The 18,396-nt window shown below is 38.7% G+C and overlaps 1 protein-coding gene and 1 long non-coding RNA gene across 4 annotated transcripts; both read left to right on the top strand.

Annotated features, from left to right (window-relative positions):
* Positions 1–5,473: 5,473 nt before the first annotated feature.
* On the top strand, positions 5,474–9,143 carry LOC134634362 (uncharacterized). The gene is made up of 5 exons (XM_063483522.2): positions 5,474–5,575; positions 7,259–7,414; positions 7,615–7,707; positions 8,358–8,668; positions 9,035–9,143. Exons 1-5 carry the CDS (start codon positions 5,474–5,476, stop codon positions 9,141–9,143), a joined length of 771 nt encoding a protein of 256 aa, XP_063339592.2.
* A 1,681-nt stretch (positions 9,144–10,824) lies between these two features.
* Positions 10,825–13,846, top strand: LOC134645427 (uncharacterized). Of its 3 annotated transcripts, none has more exons than XR_010096556.1 (6): positions 10,825–10,919; positions 11,054–11,200; positions 11,314–11,399; positions 12,086–12,173; positions 12,574–12,610; positions 12,985–13,846. It is a non-coding gene; the product is annotated as an uncharacterized LOC134645427 (long non-coding RNA). The 3 variants fall into 3 exon arrangements; XR_010096555.1 differs by having other exon boundaries at positions 10,831–10,951; XR_010096557.1 differs by having other exon boundaries at positions 10,834–10,890.
* Positions 13,847–18,396: the final 4,550 nt, after the last annotated feature.

Below are 18,396 nucleotides of genomic sequence, written 5' to 3'. Positions count from 1 at the left end.
ATTGAACACTATTTGCACATTGATGCTGTGGAAATTCCTCCTGTTAACAAAGACAGCCTCGTCCTCTGATGGCGCAATTATTCTCACATGTGTTCCATCAATTACACCCACAACGCCAGGGAATCCTGCAATGTCCATAAATGCCCTTTTATGTGTGTGTAAAGTGTGGGCATCCAGCAGGAATGAAACAAATTGTGTCACAATATTAGGTTGACAAAGCTGTCAGTGTTTGGGTGATGACTCTGCTGACGGAGGATTGGGACAGACCCAAGTCATCACTGCTGCATTGTTGCATTTTCCCGATTGCCAAATACCTCAGGGTTGTGATTACTTTCGTCTCCGGTGTAATAGCGTTGTGGCGTCGAGTTGGTGAAGTAATTGCATCTCTAAGGAGATCCACCACAAACATTATTCCTGCACGATCCAATCTGTAGCGTCTCAATAATTCCCTGTCATCCAGTGTTTGCAGGACATCTCTCCTGCCTCTTCTGTTGGCCATTTTGTGCAGCTGCTTAGGGGAACTCCTAAGCCACTAAAAGTCCTCTTCCCTGCTCTTAGCAGATCTCGCCTTAGGAGCCCTTTTAAGCGCTAGGAATCTTGAGGAATAGCTTTTATATTAACTGGGATTGTCGTGTCACTTTTAGGGGAAATTCTAAGAAAACGTCATGACTCTGAGAATTTTCTTAGAATTTGGCCGCTAGGAGCCACTTTTTGCACAAAGACTCTTTAGGGATACGGGCCCTGATTTCTAATCCGCTCCGGCTATATTTATATTATTATTAGCATTTCCACTTCATTGCTTTTCTTTTTTTTGTTACCCATTTTTGCAGTTAGTCTTATAGTGTTTTTAGCGGTTATTGATATGTTTAGTTCAATATTTAACACGTTTGTAATTCACTTTCAAAGTAAATGAAGTTAGCTAAAGCTAGTATGGTTGTCTCATTAAACTTTTACCTATCTCTGTTAGCATTCACTTTGGTTTTAAATGACGGTTATTGCAAGACATGGTCTTTCTTCACTTTTTTTTTATTATCATTTGCATTTCTGCTTTCTTTCTTTCTCTCTCCTTTTTTTAAGCATTTGGCCTCTCGCGGTAATGCAAGTTAAACTAGTTAAACAAAGTAAAAAAAATCCACTGTGGAATTTTTATAAAATAATTTTGTCTGTTTTCTTTACCATAGTAACACCACAAAGAAAGCTGCCCCCTTTTTCTGATTGTTTGTGCCTCCTCTTTAATACATGGTAAGTTTTTACCATCATACATTTTTTATGATAGTTTTATGATTTAATCAAAGTGAAAAAAAAAAGGTGCCAATAAAACCATCCTTAAAACTGCTTCTCTTTTTTTCTTTCAGTGACTTGTATGTGGCAGTGCAAGCGTTGTTCCATCAGGGAGAGTAGTAGGTACAAATTATTGAAACACTGTAGATTACATCACCATTATGGACCCAGCCAGCGTTATCTTTGTATATATGTAAATTGTCCATGCACATTTAAGAGTTGGTGTGGACTAAAAACACATGTTTACAGATGTCATTCTTCTCATTTTAAACAGACAGCTGTCAGTTCAGTCACTTTTAGGTGTGAGTTATGTGACTGCAGTGACCTTACCACAGAGAGAGATTATTTTGGACATATTGGATCACATTTACGAAATAGTGAGACAGTAACTTGTGTATTTTCAGGCTGCTCTTTCAAGACAAATATCTTTGGTACATTTTATTCACACAAAAAGAGGAAGCATCATTCAGATTCACTTAAAGATTTCAAGGTAGGTTTAGTGGTGTGTTTTGACTCAGCACAACATTCTGATGACCCTGAAGGTGTAGGTGCTAGTTGCTCTGATTTTTTAGATCCTGAAGTTGGAACTGAGTTGGTGTCAGGAAGTAATCATTCCACTGAAAATTTGACAGATCTTGTTGAACAGAAAATAGCTGGGATAGTGTTAAAATTGGAACATATATTTCAAATTCCAGCTACAGCAGTAGATGGCTTGGTGGAGGAGTTGAGTTTTTTGTTAAGTTCTGCTTGTACTTCAATCACAAAACGAACTGTTGAAGAGGTATTCAAGAGCCATAACCTTCATATTGGTCAGGCTGTTGTTGAGGAGCTTGCCAATACAGTGTGCATTTCTAATCCTGTATCAAAAGTTTTAGCTAAGTGTGGTCCTCTTGGAACTTCATTTAAAAGAAAACAATACTATAAGCATAACTTTAGGGTCGTAGAGCCTGTTGAGTACATTTTATCTGTTCATCAATGAAAGTCATTTCAGTACATTCCTTTATTAAAGTTATTGCAAGAATTATTGAGTCATAATCACATACTTGATAGAGTGATTGAGCAACATATAGGACAAGAAAAAAGTGAGGATTTGGCTAATGGTCTGAGTGTTTACAGGTCTTTCCGAGATGGCAAGCACTTTAGAACCAATAGCTTTTTAGCTGTTGACGTATTGAGAATCTCCATTACACTTTACATTGATGATTTTGAGGTTTGCAATCCTCTTGGAACCTCACGCAAAAAACACAAGCTTTGTGGTATTTATTGGGTCTTGGATAATTTGCCTCCAGGCTCTCATTCAGCACTCTCCTCCATTTACCTAGCTGTTCTTTGTAAAAGTGACGATTTAAAGACATTTGGGTTTGAAAAGGTGTTGGAACCCCTGTTAAAAGATCTTGTGATCTTGGAGCAACGCGGTGTTTATTGCTCAGTTGAATGAGTTTGTTAAAGGCACTGTAAATTGTGTAATAGCTGATAACCTAGCTGCTCACGGGCTTGCAGGTTTTGTTGAAAATTTTTCTGGGGAACACATATGTAGATTCTGTGTCGCAAAGAAAAATGAAATTCAGTTTTTGACTGCAGACGTTTTTGAGTGTAGAACACGTGAACTCCATTTGGCTCACTTAAAATCTGCATTGGAAACCTCAAGCTTGTGTTGTGGGGTTAAACGTGACTGTGTTTTGACTAAAAGTCTCTCTCATTTTGATGTTATTGCAGGCTTTCCCCCGGATATAGTACAATAGTCCAAATCACGGACAAACAGAATCCAACATTCTTGATTTATAGTTCACAAACACTTCTTGTAATAAATAAATACTCCTGACATTTTACTTATACAGTAAAGTTACAGTGGGATCCAAATAATATCAGGCTGATCCTGCCACGATTTGTTTCCCTGATTCAAATCACGGACTAACAGTATCCCACAGTTGTTTCTTTTTTTGAACCCATTTTGCACAGAGAGGCATTTTTTGAGAAATGTATTGATAGCAATGTTGAATATTATTACACAGAAAAAAAAAACAACTACACGTAAAATAATTACACCGTGACGCCTCTGCCTTTATAAATTGAGGGACAGTAACTGTGTGTGTGTATGTAAGCGTGTAAAACCTGAAGATAGTCAGATTAACAGTATCAGTATTTTGTCTCTATCTCCCATTCTGCAATTCATCTCATGTAAACAATAACGTGGCGCACAGCGTGACGTGAAAAAAGGCACATACCTTTGACGTTGCGTGATGGGCTCTGTATTCCTCGTCCACACGTAAACGCAAAAAACGCCGTTTTAAAAAATAAATTTCCGTTTTCGGTGATTCGAAACGCCGTTTACATGCAGACGTAAGGCCCAAACGCATAGAAACAGCTGCGTTTTCAAAAATACCCGTTGAAGTGTGGACGTAGCGTAAAAGACTTTGGAGATTATTTTATTACTACCTGTAATTTATTGCAGTTTACTTGTATTTGCTTAATTGTTTACTAAATGTTTGAGGTGTGAAATAAACCGCAATGGAGTTTGAAAACAAAATATGGGTGTGTGTGGGGGTTAGGTGGGGGGGGGGGGGGGGGGGGGGGGGGGGCGGCGAACATTTTTCTTGTAAAGCAAAGGGAGGCCCAGCAAAAAAAGTTTGGGAACCACTGCCCTATAGCATTTGTGAAATTGTCATGCTTTTGATTTGGTCTGTTAGCTGTTGAAAATAAACAATTCATTTTAAAATAGTTTTATGTATGCATTAGAAAACTAAGATTTTTATTTCAAAACACAACAAATCAAACAAAACTAAAGATTTGTTGAAAATTACATTTTCTGAGTGAAACCTGTTATGATTTGGTTGATTAAAGTATTACAGAATTTCTAATTCCACCATATTGTTTTCACTGTGAACATTTTCATAAACACAAGATAGTCTTCAGCAAATATTTCCTTCCCTACAACTTTGTTTGAGCCACCCAAATTTTACCAAATCATTTGTGCCCTTGCCTCACCTTGTCACCAGACTTAAGACAGGTCCATATAATTATGAAAGTGTATAATGTTTACACATAGCATGCGTCGTCTCTCATTTGTACTTTACTGCAGGATGATGATATTAAGGATAACCGGAATATATAATGGATGGATGGATGATGATGATATTCCTGTTGTTTCCAAAAATCTGCTTTTGAAGTACAGTGAAGTTTTCAATATATTAAGTAATTACCTGCCAGCGTCTGTCATCCTCTACAGTATTGCAGCAGCATCATCATAACTTCTTTTTCTTTTTTTTTTCTTTTTTAGTTAGAATTAAAGTATTCATTCTACTGCTTATGTCTCTGGGCTGATGTAGCCTCAGAAAGCTCTTTTTACATTCTAGTCTAAACAGATAAGAGAAATTGTGTTTTAACCTTTAATGTATTTCTGCTTTGTTTTCACAACAAAAAAACTTGTATTTTTAAAGTTGCACAGAAGAGCACAAGGGTCCCTAATTGTTGCTTGTTGATATGCCAAACGGTGTCTTTTTCTAAAAGAATTGCTGATATTTTTCAGATCTTCAAAATGACGTCACCCCTAAGACTGCGGATAATTCTGGGTGAAGATGATGCCAGGAAGTTGATTCTTCCTGCAGGGACACCGGTCTCAATTCAAGATTTGTGCCACACAGTAAAGACAAGTTTTGGATTGCAGCAAGATATTCGACTTCAATATCAAGATGAGGACTTTGGAAATGAGTTCATGAATATGTCAGATGTCTCAGAAGTAAAGGACAAAGGCACCCTTAAGGTGATATTTTTGCAAAGCCCACAGGAGGAAGATGCAAGAACTTCTCAAAGCCAAGCAACAGAGTCTGTATCCATCTCCTCTGCTGACACAGATGATACAGAGCCTATTTCATCTTCAGGTTCTTCACCATCCTCAAGGCACTGGGTTTGGCCAAGTGTCTTCACTGTACCACAATTTAGCTATGAGGCAGAATTTGAACTCGAGAAGGCCAACACTGCCTGCGCCAATGGGGGAACTCTATTGAACCCTTCACCAAAACTGAAATCCCAAATTCTGGAACGACTGGCTGAAGAAATATACAAATTCAAAGCCTACCCAACAGACAATGATCTGACTGATGTTGCAGAAGCTCTTGTGAAAAAGCATCCTTGCCTTAGAGAGCAGGGGTCTTTCAATGGCTGTTATGGGTGGAAGATTAGCCTAAAATATAAAATGGCTAACCTCCGCACCAAACTGAGAGGCCTTGGATGTACAGAGGTGACCATAAACTCCATCAAAAACAAGTCTGGTGACAACCGTCAGGCAGCCTTCAATGTGAAGAAACCCAAAAGAGCTGAAGTTAACTATTGTCCACAGCATCCAAAAGGACAGACATCAGAAAGTCTGGAACAGGAGAGAGTTGCAATTCTTTCTGAGTTGACTAAAATAAATAATGACTCTGTTGTGAGTGCGAAAATGGAGAAGACTTTCTCATACAGAAGGCAAGAAGTTCTTCAGGGTCAGCCGATGGTTGCAGACTTCAAAAGCAGATGGCCAGCTCTGTTCACTGCGAGAGAGGCAAGTGTGGTTAAAATGCATTTGGATGTTGCATGTAATTTATGTTTTGTAGTCCAAAACTAAAAGTACTATCTGTTGTTGGTTCCTGTATCACTGAAAATAGTAATGTGAAAGAGTAAGTACCATTTAATTTAGTAGGTTTTATGTATCAGGACATAAGAATCATCCGGATCCTACCTCGTCATAAAATGTTGTAAATACAGCCTCAGATGGCATTCTGTTAACACTTAAACCAAAACCTCTACTGTTATACAGGTACTCTGGTCTGCTTTTTTACAGGTCTACATTGAAGAGACATTTGTGCATTTGTTTTTTAAGCCTCTTTTAGAAGACACAACGTAGCGGTATATCAGAGTAATATTCCCGCAATGGTGTATCTTCTAAATGTGCCACTATGCCTTGGCGAAACGAGATATTGCTGCATTCTGTACCTGCAAGCTTCATAGTAATATTACCGCAATTTTGCTTCAATGCTGGACTTGTGAATGAAGTCTTTGCGCTACAGAGGGAGGTCTCCTGATGACATATGGAATGTGTGCTGGCCTCGGCTGACCAGGACATTCTCAGCTTTACCCACAAACGTTTATCAACCTGTGATTTTTTTTTTTTTAATTTGTTTTTTACACAGAAGGGATCAGTCTAATTGAGTGCTATGACTTTTCCTGGGTTCAGTGAATGCAACAGAGGCATGACTGTATGACCGATCAGACAGGCGTTGTGCTAAAACGGAGAATCCTCCACACTTTATTGTCAGACAGCTGGAGTTTAATCTAAGCTACCATTATTTAGAGTGGTTCCGAAAGAAAAGAGGGACTATTCTCGTCGTGTTTTAAAGCAGGCGCTGCGTCCGTCTGCCTCTTGCCTTCCTAACTGCAGCTCCTCGCCACAGACAGCTCATTGCACATTTTCTCCAGCTCGTAACTAACGGGTTAATTTGAGCAGCAGCATAAATCTCGAAAACACGCTCGATGGTTAAACATATGCGCAGCAGTATCACAAACATGTGGATCGCTTTCCTCTGAGGGTTTCTTAATATCTGTATTTATTGAAGTTTTTAAACCTAAAGTGATTTTAATTTAGTGTGTCATATTAGAAATGATTATAGGTTATTGCTTGAATGTTTATAGACCTGTTTACCGGTCTCTTCCGTCTGACGCTGTATACGCAACCCTGCACGTCACAGCCCGGGCGCCGCCCCTAGACCCCTCTTTATCCCGTCATGGCTTAATCTTTTGTGAAAAGCATCTGATGGCAGCATATTTCAGCCACAGCTAAGATTTTATAATTGACCAAAAGCTTCTCAGAAGCCGTCATCAATGACAGCACTGATGTCTGCATGGTCTTCTAAAAGCAGCTTTAGTCAGCTTGGATGTGAAGTGAGTGAAATATACAGTTGAGTCATAGCACTCAATTAATCAATGTATTTGTTCTCTATTGCAGATTGACAAGGAGTTTCTGCGAATCACCACAAAGCCTCTGCTATCTACTTTCTTTGCCGAGCTTGACCAAAACGCGCCACGCTTAATGGAAATCTTTCTGAGCAAAGGAGGGAGACCTGGAAAGAAAATAAGAGGTCTCATACTTGCCATCTCCAAGGTTTGTATTAGGATTGAGTAGACTTTGTCATAGGCAGCAAAAATAACTTTTATTTGGAGATGAAGTTGTCAATTTTGTTTCGGCTTAACAAATGGTACATGCCAGGCTCTAACCTAAAGAATAATTATGCAAGTTAACTGATTACCCTAGCTTTAAGAAAAATAGCCTGGTTTTGGCTCATATTATCTCCTCCTCTCCAGCATGACAACATCCATACCAGACGAGAATGCATCTTGAAGTCCTTGTGCATCTACCTAAACGAAGACTATGAGAAGTTAATAAAGGAGTACTTGGTGAGTCACTGTGACAGCATGTTGACTGTAACATTCTCATACAAATTGTGACGTTGCCTCAAATGCAACTGTACTAACACTTCTATACCTGTTTTATTTTAGCTGCTGAATTAGCATTTTCTCGAGTCCTGTACCCCTAAGTTACTCTTGCTACGTCCGACAAACAAATGGTTTCCTCTGCGCACCAACGGGTACCCAAATGTGTGAGCAGACATGCTTCATAATGTTCGGTACATTTACCTGGGAGTGGGGCCATCCACACTGTTTAATCCATTCACGTTGTTTTTGACTTTGTGAATGGAAAGAACACAACTCCTCCAGACACAATCTCTCGGGGTATCGGTGGGCACACCGCTTCACCATCTTGCTTGAGGTTAATGTTTGTCAGACACAGTAACGGTTGCTATAATGTGTAATTGGACAATGGCCCTTTTGGGGGAGGGCCCGGTGAGAGGTCAATTATGCCACCTCTTTTGACATGAGAGGTGTATTTTATAATTTATGTATTGGAGTAATTACTAACAACTACTTTAGTGGTGTGTAATTTTCTGTTTATTACTTTGACTACTTGGATTTTATGAACAGCATAAAAACAGTTATTTAAACAATCTCTTAAATTTTACTTTGTTGTCTTATATTTTTTCACGTAGGATACGGACAGCGAGGCAAAAAGCTGCATGGAGCAAACTGTGATGGGGGTGTACATCATCCAGAAGGAGGGTGCTGAACCTGAAGATGACCCAGAGGACATTGGTGTCCTGATTGAGGGTGTGGAGGCTCTCACTGATTTGGGTAACATTGCACAAGCATGTGCTCTGTTGTTTGGACTCATATACTGTTTGAACCTGAGCTACCCACCAGAACTTAAATGCACCTTTGAAGTCCTCCAGAAGATACTTTTAAATCTTGATGGACAAAAGCTCTCTTCAAAGGCACAGTTTCTGAAAAACAAGCTTATGGGGTGAGAGCACTTGAAAATGACTGATAGGTCTTGAATGGTTCATTGGTGCAATGGTGATTTCCAATATATAATGTTAATATTTGAGTTGTTTATATTTTGGCAGCACGGTGGCACGGTGGTTAGCACTGTTGCCGCACAGCAAGAAGGTCCTGAGTTCAATTCCACCATCAGGCCGGGGTCTTTCTGTGTGGAGTCTGCATGTTCTCCCCGTGTTTGCGTGGGTTCTCTCCGGGTACTCCGGCTTCCTCCCACCGTCCAAAGACATGCAGCTTGTGGGGATAGGTTAATTGGATAATCCAAATTGCCACTAGGTGTAAATGTGCGAGTGAATGTGAGTGCGAATGGTTGTTTGTCCCTGTGTGTTAGCCCTGCGACAGACTGGCGACCTGTCCAGGGCGTACCCCGCCTTCGCCCTATGACAGCTGGGATAGGCTCCAGCGCCCCCCGCGACCCTGAAAAGGATAAGCGGAAGTGAATGGATGGATGGATATTTTTTCTTTCATTTAAAAAATATTTTTTTTAAGTTTTTGGATTCTCTCTGTTGGGCAATTCACCTTTTATACAGCACTGCAGATGATTTTTGTTTGTCCTTATATAGATGGCTCAAAATGGATCAGAAGTACTGACAGAAGTACTGTTCTGTTAATTATTTTTCATTTAATTTCGAGTTTGCAGTATAGGTACTAATTCACACATACCATAATACTGTCATGTGTTGAATGAAGATATCATTGGAGTGCTTTAGTGCCCCCCTCTTTTTTTTTCTTTTTTTCCCCCCCTTTGTAGAACAAAGTCAACATTTTACAGAAACTGCATTGAGGGGTTTTTATCCATAATAGGTCGTATCTTACTGTCTAAAGCATAAGGACTTTCAAGACTCATATACCCCTGTTATTCAATTTTTACATCTCCAAAAATGATTATTATATTCAGCTTTATCTGGAAAAATAAAACGCATTATATACGCAAATCACAATTGGTTAAAGACTATGAAAATGGGGGCTTAAAAGCTTTAGACTTTGAATCCATTATTGCTGCATTCAGGCTCACATGGTTAAACGACTGCATTTCCTATCCTCAATCTGTGTGGTACCATATTCCAAACAAACTCTTTAATAAGGTCGGGGGGTTAGATTTTTTGCTCAAATGCGATTTTCTAAGATTCCTCTTAAGTTGTGTAGTTTAATAAGCAAGCTTTGGATTTTGGGAAACTAATTTTCACCCACAATTTTTCACCTCACAATTCTGTGATGTGGAATAATAGGGTTATAGCCATCAATAAGAAGTCTTTATTTAAATCAAACTGGTATGATAGGGTTGTATGTTTTATTTTTGATCTTCTTGACAAAAACGGAAACTTGCTATGTTACGAAGAATTTATTGATAAATATAAAAATGACGTTTCATTTAATAATTATAATAAGGCTTGTAAAGCGATACCCATACCGTTGTTAAATCTTATCGCAAATACTTTAAAGTATTCACATTTATCCAGTTGGAGAATTCCTGTATAAAAGGTTTAATTTAGAGTCCAACTCTTGTGTTTTCTGTTCTTCCGATCCAGAAACATTAGAGCATCTATTTTTCAAATGTCAGTATGTTAATGCTTTTTGGTTTGAAATATACTTTTGGGTGTCACTCAGAATTTCCAATATACCTTCTTTCACATCTAAGGATGTTCTTTACTTTATGGACAATCTGGATTCTAAAATCTCAGATGTTGTCAATTTTGTAATAGTGTTATGTAAGTATTTTATTCATTCATGTAAGTGGAAAAATACCTCTCCTCTGTTTACCGTCTTCTTGAATTACTTTTGTCATTATTTTAAGTCACTTAGGCTTATTTCTAATATAAATTAAAAAAAACTGCTGTACTATACTGTAAAATCACAAAGTACTTGCTATTCTGAATATTCCTGCCTGTGTCAAAAGGCCTATGTTCCTTATTATTATACCCTAGATATTTTTATTTTCTCCCTTTAAAGTTAAAATGACTTGCTTCATCAACATTATAATATAAATTGTTTCAATACTGGTCTGTTTCCTTGACTTGTTTTGTATATGATAATTTCTTTCAATAAAGGTTAAAAAAAAAAAAGATGGAAGAGCTTCCTGTCCCACAATGCACAGCGGTATCCGCGCTTAATAAATTGACACGAGACGCATGGTCTGCCTCTCAGTCAGCCGGAAGATGTGGTGCAGAAGGAGTAAAATTCAGTATGGTGAGGTCTGCTCAGTAAAGGCCCGTGCGGTGCGTTGACAAGGAAAAAGACTAAACAGAGTGTAATTTATCCATGCGACATGCGAGAATACTGCATTTAGAGAAATGACTCAATGCTCTAAACTAGCGGTTTTCTACTTTAACGCAAATTTGTGTTAAAACAGGACTCGAAAGTTTTATGACTGCGCAGAGCGGGTGTAGTGCAATGGCAGTCCGCGGTTACTTGGGGACTCTTGATGGGAGACAGCATCAAAAAATATGTGCAACAACCAGTCTGTGGGCTACTCCTGTGCGAGGAGCAACGTTACAATGTACGAAGAGAATAAGTACAGCGTGTTAAACAATGACGGATGTCTACTGTTACCACTCAGTATTTCTCATGCCGGACGTTTTTTAACTGGTTTCGCGCTTCTCTATTTCCCAGTGGGTTCAGTAGGCTGCAGTGGACACTTCTGCGGCACCGCCATGTTGTTACTACGGAACGGACACCACAGGCAGTGACTTTAGTTGGTAAGTCTTTTAGATTTAAAGTATTACGGTTAAGGCTTAACTGTGAGAAATCTGCTTTTGGGAATAAAACCTTTCCAAGAAAAACTAAATGATCAATTAGAAAGTGCTTTATTGGCTATTAAACGGCTATATGAAAGCCAGTCAATTAAAAAATTTGTGGGGGCAGGTCTATTCAAGACAACAAAATAAATCTTTCCCGTTTGCCTAATTAATTCTGTGTATAGCTTTTATAGTACTGAGTGACATGGGCAAGGAAAATGCCAATTGAAAGTGTTTAAACTAGATAAACTTTCCATTTTTGTAATGAGATTTTTTTTTTGGGGGGGGGGGGGGGGGGGTTCCCTTTGCAACTGTCTGTTTCAAAATAGATCTACATATTTCTCCATTGTTCTCACAAATATTCTGCCATAGAAGTCTGCTAGCGGAAGTAACTGTGCCAACATAAGAATAAATTGGCATGTTTGTGTGCTCCCTGACTTCAGTTTAGAAAATGGGGCTTGATGTGAATATGGTTTGTGCCATTGCATTATTTTTCCTTTGCGTTTTCACTTTAAAGTGGATCCCTTCTCAGATGATGTATGATTTTTGTCTTGAGTCTGAAGATGCAGACAAATTAAAAACGCCTTAAATGTGAACACTTTAAATGTGAGACTATCCTGATGTTGCATTCATGTTTTCTCTTGCAGGCATGCTGGCACCCAGTGTTAAACAAACATGATGGCTGAGTGTTGGCAATGGAATAGAACTACACACTGCTTGCCTTTAGGCGTAAAGGTAAATTTATTAATTCAGTTTATAGAAGTGTTCTGCATTGAACTATTTAGCAGTCTTGTCATGTTCACATCTTCAGACTCTTAGCTAGTGTAGTTAACAGGGACCAACTGATGCCACAGACTGACATCATTACAGCAGCTAGATGTTGCTGCTTACTCAGATTTTACTCCATCCAAAGTGGCATGAGTTTCAGATGGGGATGCACTGATCAGTCATTTGTGGAAGGGGAACATCCAGCCAGACACATTGGCTGGAAATTCTTGGACAATTCAAATCAGTTTCTTGGTGGGTGGTGTGTGGGAAATCTAAAGTTATTACACTGAGACTGACACTGGCCTGGCGCTGAGCATAAAGGCTGTTGTGAATAGATGAGATAATAGTGGTTGTGGTTGTGTTGCAGGCAGAGGATCTGTGGTACTGATATCTACAGACTGAAGGTGGGTCTCACTGACAACCTTTACTTGTATTTAAGTTTTTGCCCTGTATGCACTGATTATTGAATAATAACACATTATGCTGCAAGGAGCTCATGCTGACTGACTGTAGGTATGTGTGATGTACATGAAGGATGTAGAGTGTGGAGAAATGGTGTGAACCCAATCTTGTACTGCTCTGACAGAGACTGGCTCATCTCTGCTGGAGAATCTTAGTATTGGGAGAGAAAGTCAGGACTTTGGCACAGGTTTAAGTAAAAACCATTTACCAGAACCTGACTGAAGGCCTGAAACATGCTGCTGGTAATAGTTTAGTTACCTTCAGTGTGCAGATTGAATAATAGTAATACTTGTGCTTTGGTGTTGTGTGTCGACAGTGATCTGGACAGGCAGTTTTGGATGACTTTGGGATGCAACTGCTATCTTGGCTACATCGACCAGTTTCGGCAAATGTCATGTCAGGATGTGGAGTTCTGTCTGCATACCTCAACCTCACAGGGGCTTTAAATTTCAAGACAAGGGTTTTTATTTTATTTTCCTGTCTAATCCCTCATTTGAAGGTTTAAAACCAGATCTATCAAAATGTTTGCCTTTTTAATGTCTGTTAATCGAAACAGCAGCATCAATAGGTAATATTGAACACACATTTTACACTGGAGTACAGCAAGTGTACATTTTGAGTTGGATAATTCTGAGGTTATCTTGCAACTGAGCTCAATGATTAAGAGATGCAAGTTTTCCATGTGGCGTTTTGAAGAGAAAAGATGGCTGTAAATTCTGGTTTGGAAAAATGAAGCAAATGCTGAAATCCCTTAAACCAACATTCTGTCTGAAAGCCACCAAATGTCAATTGCTAGGTTTGCAGATTATGAGAAACGGCTTTCTAGTAAACTCTTTACTGCTAAGTTTATGGCATCACTCATTTGGGGTCATAACAAAAACAGCAAGATGATGTGGTGCTGAAGTCTGATTATACAATGGTACAAGCATTAATGTACAGGAGGCTAAATAACAAATGCATGAATTGTTCCTCTCATTTTGGCTGAATATTTGTCATCTGTCTGTTTTATTGGCCTAGATGTAATGTTGTACCACTGTCATTTTTTGGGTATAATTTCCAAACTCCAGATGGTGATGGAATCATCTTTATTTGAGAAATGTACTTAAACCTTTTTGTCCCTACTTTCTGTGTTTTCAAGCTACCCCTTTAAAAGGTGAATAAACTGAACAAGAAATGTGTCATTGCTTTTATAAATGCCTAAATGGAACAAGACATTTGATGTTTGTGATAAATTTATATTTGAAGGTTCCTGAGTACTGCAATTGTAGGGGGGAGAAAAACAAACTTTGGCACAACTGTGTTCACCCCCCCAGTAGGGCTGTTCGATATAACGATATATATCGCATGACGATATTAAAAACGTCTATCGTTTCATTTTACGCCATCATTTGTTTCGTGGTGTCGCAAAATAAACTGTTTACGGCAATATTTTTTTCATCATTCTGATGGTCACTGTAGTGGCTATATTAATTTCTTAAAGTTCTTTCTTTCTCTTATATTTAATATAACCACACTACAGACAAGCACTTGTTTTTATGCGTTGTCGTTAGCAACAACGACGGTAAAACCACGGCGTGTCCGCTTGTTTATTTTCCACATAAACCTTTCACAATAAAGCTCAAGGTCCTGTTGAGACTTTTCAAAATAAACTGAATCACGTGAAAGATGCAGAGTATTTACGGATGAGAAGCAAAAAAGAGCCGTCAGGTGCTAAAAAAATAAACCTTAGACTCACACGTTAGAACAGGCTTTTCCCCGCAGCACGCTGTGTAATAAATACAAAGAAAACGGCGGCCGTTACAACCTATGTCTAAAAATGTAGTTTCATGCATCAGTTAAAACACTCGACTCTAGGTCCCTGATGCCCAGCTGGAAACACTTCACGCAAGTCGAGCTGCCCGAGATTCACAGAATTTACAGAAAATGTTGCATTTTTGTGATTTATATCGTTATTGACGATAGATGTCTTAATATCGGGATATGAGATTTTGGTCATATCGCACAGCCCTACCCCCCAGTAAACCAACCATAAAACCAACTGGACTACACGCTGGCAAAGGCATACAACTCTGATTAAATCAAAGATAATTATCTGTATAGCGTTATAGTAGTGATCATGATAACATTTTTTAAGCTGTTTTAATGTAGTTTGAATTTAAAACCTTCATATCTACGACCACATTTTGAAACCAATTTAACTACACTACTTTGGGTTAAAATTAAGATTGGCGGCTGCTGCTAGCAGGTTTGTTAGTGATAATCTACACTGATTATTTAATGCAACTTATTTGAGCTTGTTCCGTGTGGTGACTGTTGTCACTCTGTTGCCTGTTATTAAAAGTTTCATTTAGCGTGTGACTGGAGCAACAGCCTTCCTGATCTGAACCCAAATGGTGTTTGGTTATTGGACTTCTGTGCAAATCAGTTTGTATCAAATTGAACAGCATGTTCAAACATGTCCCTAAGTGCATGTGGCACCAGATATGCAGTTTTTTTTTTTTTTAGACACTTATAGAAAGTGAAGAGAGGAGCTGAGCTGTCAACTGATTAACATCTGATGGTGGGTTGGATCAGGTGGACTTTTGGACTGCCTCAAAGTAATTCTGGCAAGCTATCATGCAACTCAGGAGGGGATAACAGTGCTGTACTCACACGGTGTATGATAGGGATGGGTTACTGCTTAATTCAGTTGAGGATATAGTCAGGAGGTGGAAGGAACTTTGAGGATTCCACTAATATTATTATTATTATTTTTTTGTAAGAGGAAATGGGGTCTGGGTATGAGGGGGCTAACTCGCCCATCGGTGGGGGTGGGTGTCACCTCAGTAGTTAAACAGTTACTTTGTGGTCAAGCCCCGGGACGGTAGTGCTGTGCAGATGGACACGCTTTTAAGACATTACATGAAAATCTGGGGTGGTGGTTCCCATCCGGAGGGTGTGCTCCAGGGATCACACTCCTCAGCTTCTCTGGGAGGCTCTATGCCAGAGTACAGGAGATGAGGGTTTAAGGAGGAGTGTAAGGGGTCTTGTTCAAGAGTCAGGGGAGCTCCTTTGAAGCTGCAGTGATAAAGATGCTGGACTGGTCTGTCATGATGAAGCAAGAACTGACCGTTCTTGATTTACTGGTTGGTCTATGTCCCTACCCCCACCTATGGTCATGAATTCTGGCTACAGACTTAAAAGTACAAAATTGCAGATACAAGACATTAACAGGTGATACCACATATGTCAGGTTGGGACAGTTTACCCCTGAGCCATCTTTTTTTTTTTATACAGCCAAGTGCTTGGTGACCTTCCTCGCCATAGTGAGAACAGTTACTGTTACTATAGCTATATTGTCTTTCTCTGTGGTGATCTGCTTTGCAATGGGTAATGTTAAATAAACTGGCTCTTATATAGCACTTTTCTACTAGTGATTTAAAAAATATATATATATATATATTCACACGCACACACATTGCGATGTGCTCATTAAAGAGTTGGCACTAAAGAGAGTTTTGAGGGTCGTAAGCTTCATTCAGCACCATGTCTGAATTGCATTATTGAGACTGACGTAACAGTGCAAACATGCTTACATGTCATAACTAGTTAACAGTCAGAATGATATTTTCCCGGGCCAAGGGAGTCTGAACAGACATGTCCGAAACTTGGATAATAAATAGAATCAGTAGGATAATATTATTAATCAAGGCAGGGAGGGTGTTTTCTCTTCTCTGTTCTCTTCCAGGGAAAGGATACGAGACAAAGTCGGATGTGAACTGAGAGACTCATAGGGAGCCAGCAGAACTGCCACATCACTTCCGGGAGAAGAGAGTCATAATAATACTTGTTGGGGTATAAAACTGTACAGCCCAATCCAGGGTCATCCTTTTAGTGAAAACAGCTGTCCTCATCCCCTGAATTACGATAAGAGTTCTGACACTGGACCCATAGATTTGGCAGTCTGGAACAGTTTATCAGCAGAGAGAGTGAGTAGGAGGCCCACACAGAGCTTCTCCTCTCACCATACACCGTTGCTGCTTCTGTCTTCCTTGCACTTGGTCACTCAGTGTCAGCTCCTGTACAGGTTTTGCCTTGCGATTGATGAATTGAGCACAAAGCAGTGTTTACTTCATATCGATTATTACTAGGTGTGACACATGGACAAAACATCTCCTGCAATGAGCAGTTACATCTTTTTTTTTTTTCTGGCAACAGAAGCAGGCCTAGACGACAGCCAGCAAGCAGAAACTGTATGTTTTTGTTTCATATATGACTATTGAACATTTGGTTTTGTGTGTCCATAACTAAAAGGTCCAGCTTTTATGAATAGAGAACTAATTATTTTTTCACTCACTGTGTTTTTTATACACAACTCTGCATTTAATCATTAGTTATTATTAATCTTTGGCTCTCTTCTACAGTGTGTTGTTTGTCTTGTCTTCCTGGCTGCCTGTCCATGAGCCTGGTTCTGCCGGAGCTTTCTTCTTGTTAAAAGCGAGTTTTTACTTCCCGTTTGCTCAAAGAGGTTGTTGTTGTTGTTGTTATTGTAGGATATTTACCTTACAATCCAATGCCTTAAAGTGACTGTTGTGAGTTCACACCATATAAATAAATGTAAATTGAATTAACAGTGTTGTCCAGAAATGTGACTGATTTGCAAAGAATTTGCTTGATTCAATACTGTATTCAAATTTATTATATTAAAGTTGCTTATAGCAAAAATTCTGCCTTTTTAGATAAAATATTATTTAGTCATAATTTAGCATTTTGCAGTTCTTTCAGTGTTTTTTCGTTTGGATTTGTGTGTCTGTCTGTTAGTTGTTCAATTTTTCACTCAATATTGTGTTCCAATTTTTTTCCTGTTTTTTTTTTCTTTTATGGGAAGTTAATGATTTTTTTTCTACCCTAATTAGTGCTCTTTCTAGAAGTAAAGATCATTGGTTTGAATAAAGTTAGCCAAGTCTTTATAAATCTGTCATATCTGGGGGTTATTAAACTGCCATGTGGATGATGATTTAAAATGGGTTCTGTATATGGAAACATAATGATAGAATATTTTCTGTAAGTTTCTTTTTTTTTTTCAATAATAGAATTGCTTGTAGGAAAACAATCCAGTTGTGAAAATGATTGATGTATGGCAGAGAAAAAAAAAATACAATCCATGTTTTTTACATTTTTGAGTCCCCGTTGCCAAGACCAAAATCCTTCATATTTTCCTTTCTTTTGACGTATTCTACATGCCTTAGAGTTGCTGATCTACTTGAGTGATTTACTAAATGTTTAATACAGTGTTAAAATCTCCTCCAAAAATGATTTTTGAATTTGCAATAAAATCAGATATTTCAGAGAAAACTGTAAGAACAAAAGCCAGGTCATCATTGTAGATGTCCATACAGATATATATATATGTCATTTCTAAACATACTAGTTTTCTTTAGAAAGCATGAGATATTTCTATTTGCACACAATAACAGAATAATTTCAGGACAAAAAAATGTTCAGGCTCAATATTATTGGCCCCCTGAAAAATTAACCTTTTTATTGAGGCATAGCACAAACCACTGCAGTGCAATGACCAGCTTTAACATTGTAATGGTTAAAGCTTGAAAATCAAGTTGAAACTGAGGGTTATCTTCCAATTTACACACAGCATAAAAACTTCAGCATGGCTTTGAGCTGTCACGGAGAAAGTATCATGCCCAAAACAACCCCCCCCCCCCCCCCCCCCCCAGAAAAAAGTTTTTGA

This window comes from Pelmatolapia mariae, linkage group LG2, assembly GCF_036321145.2.
Source record: "Pelmatolapia mariae isolate MD_Pm_ZW linkage group LG2, Pm_UMD_F_2, whole genome shotgun sequence".
Taxonomy (NCBI): domain Eukaryota; kingdom Metazoa; phylum Chordata; class Actinopteri; order Cichliformes; family Cichlidae; genus Pelmatolapia; species Pelmatolapia mariae.
Note: the sequence above shows the minus strand (reverse complement) of the source record. Positions and strands in the feature narration are given on the sequence as shown.

What these genes read in the sequence shown, in the direction of transcription:
- LOC134634362 (XM_063483522.2), top strand. Translation starts at nt 5,474, where the DNA reads ATGGCTAACCTCCGCACCAAACTGAGAGGCCTTGGATGTACAGAGGTG. An exon ending in TCATACTTGCCATCTCCAAG is followed by an intron (nt 7,415 to 7,614) that starts GTTTGTATTAGG and finishes CCTCCTCTCCAG; the next exon opens with CATGACAACATCCATACCAG. An exon ending in CTGAAAAACAAGCTTATGGG is followed by an intron (nt 8,669 to 9,034) that starts GTGAGAGCACTT and finishes CCTGTGTGTTAG; the next exon opens with CCCTGCGACAGACTGGCGAC.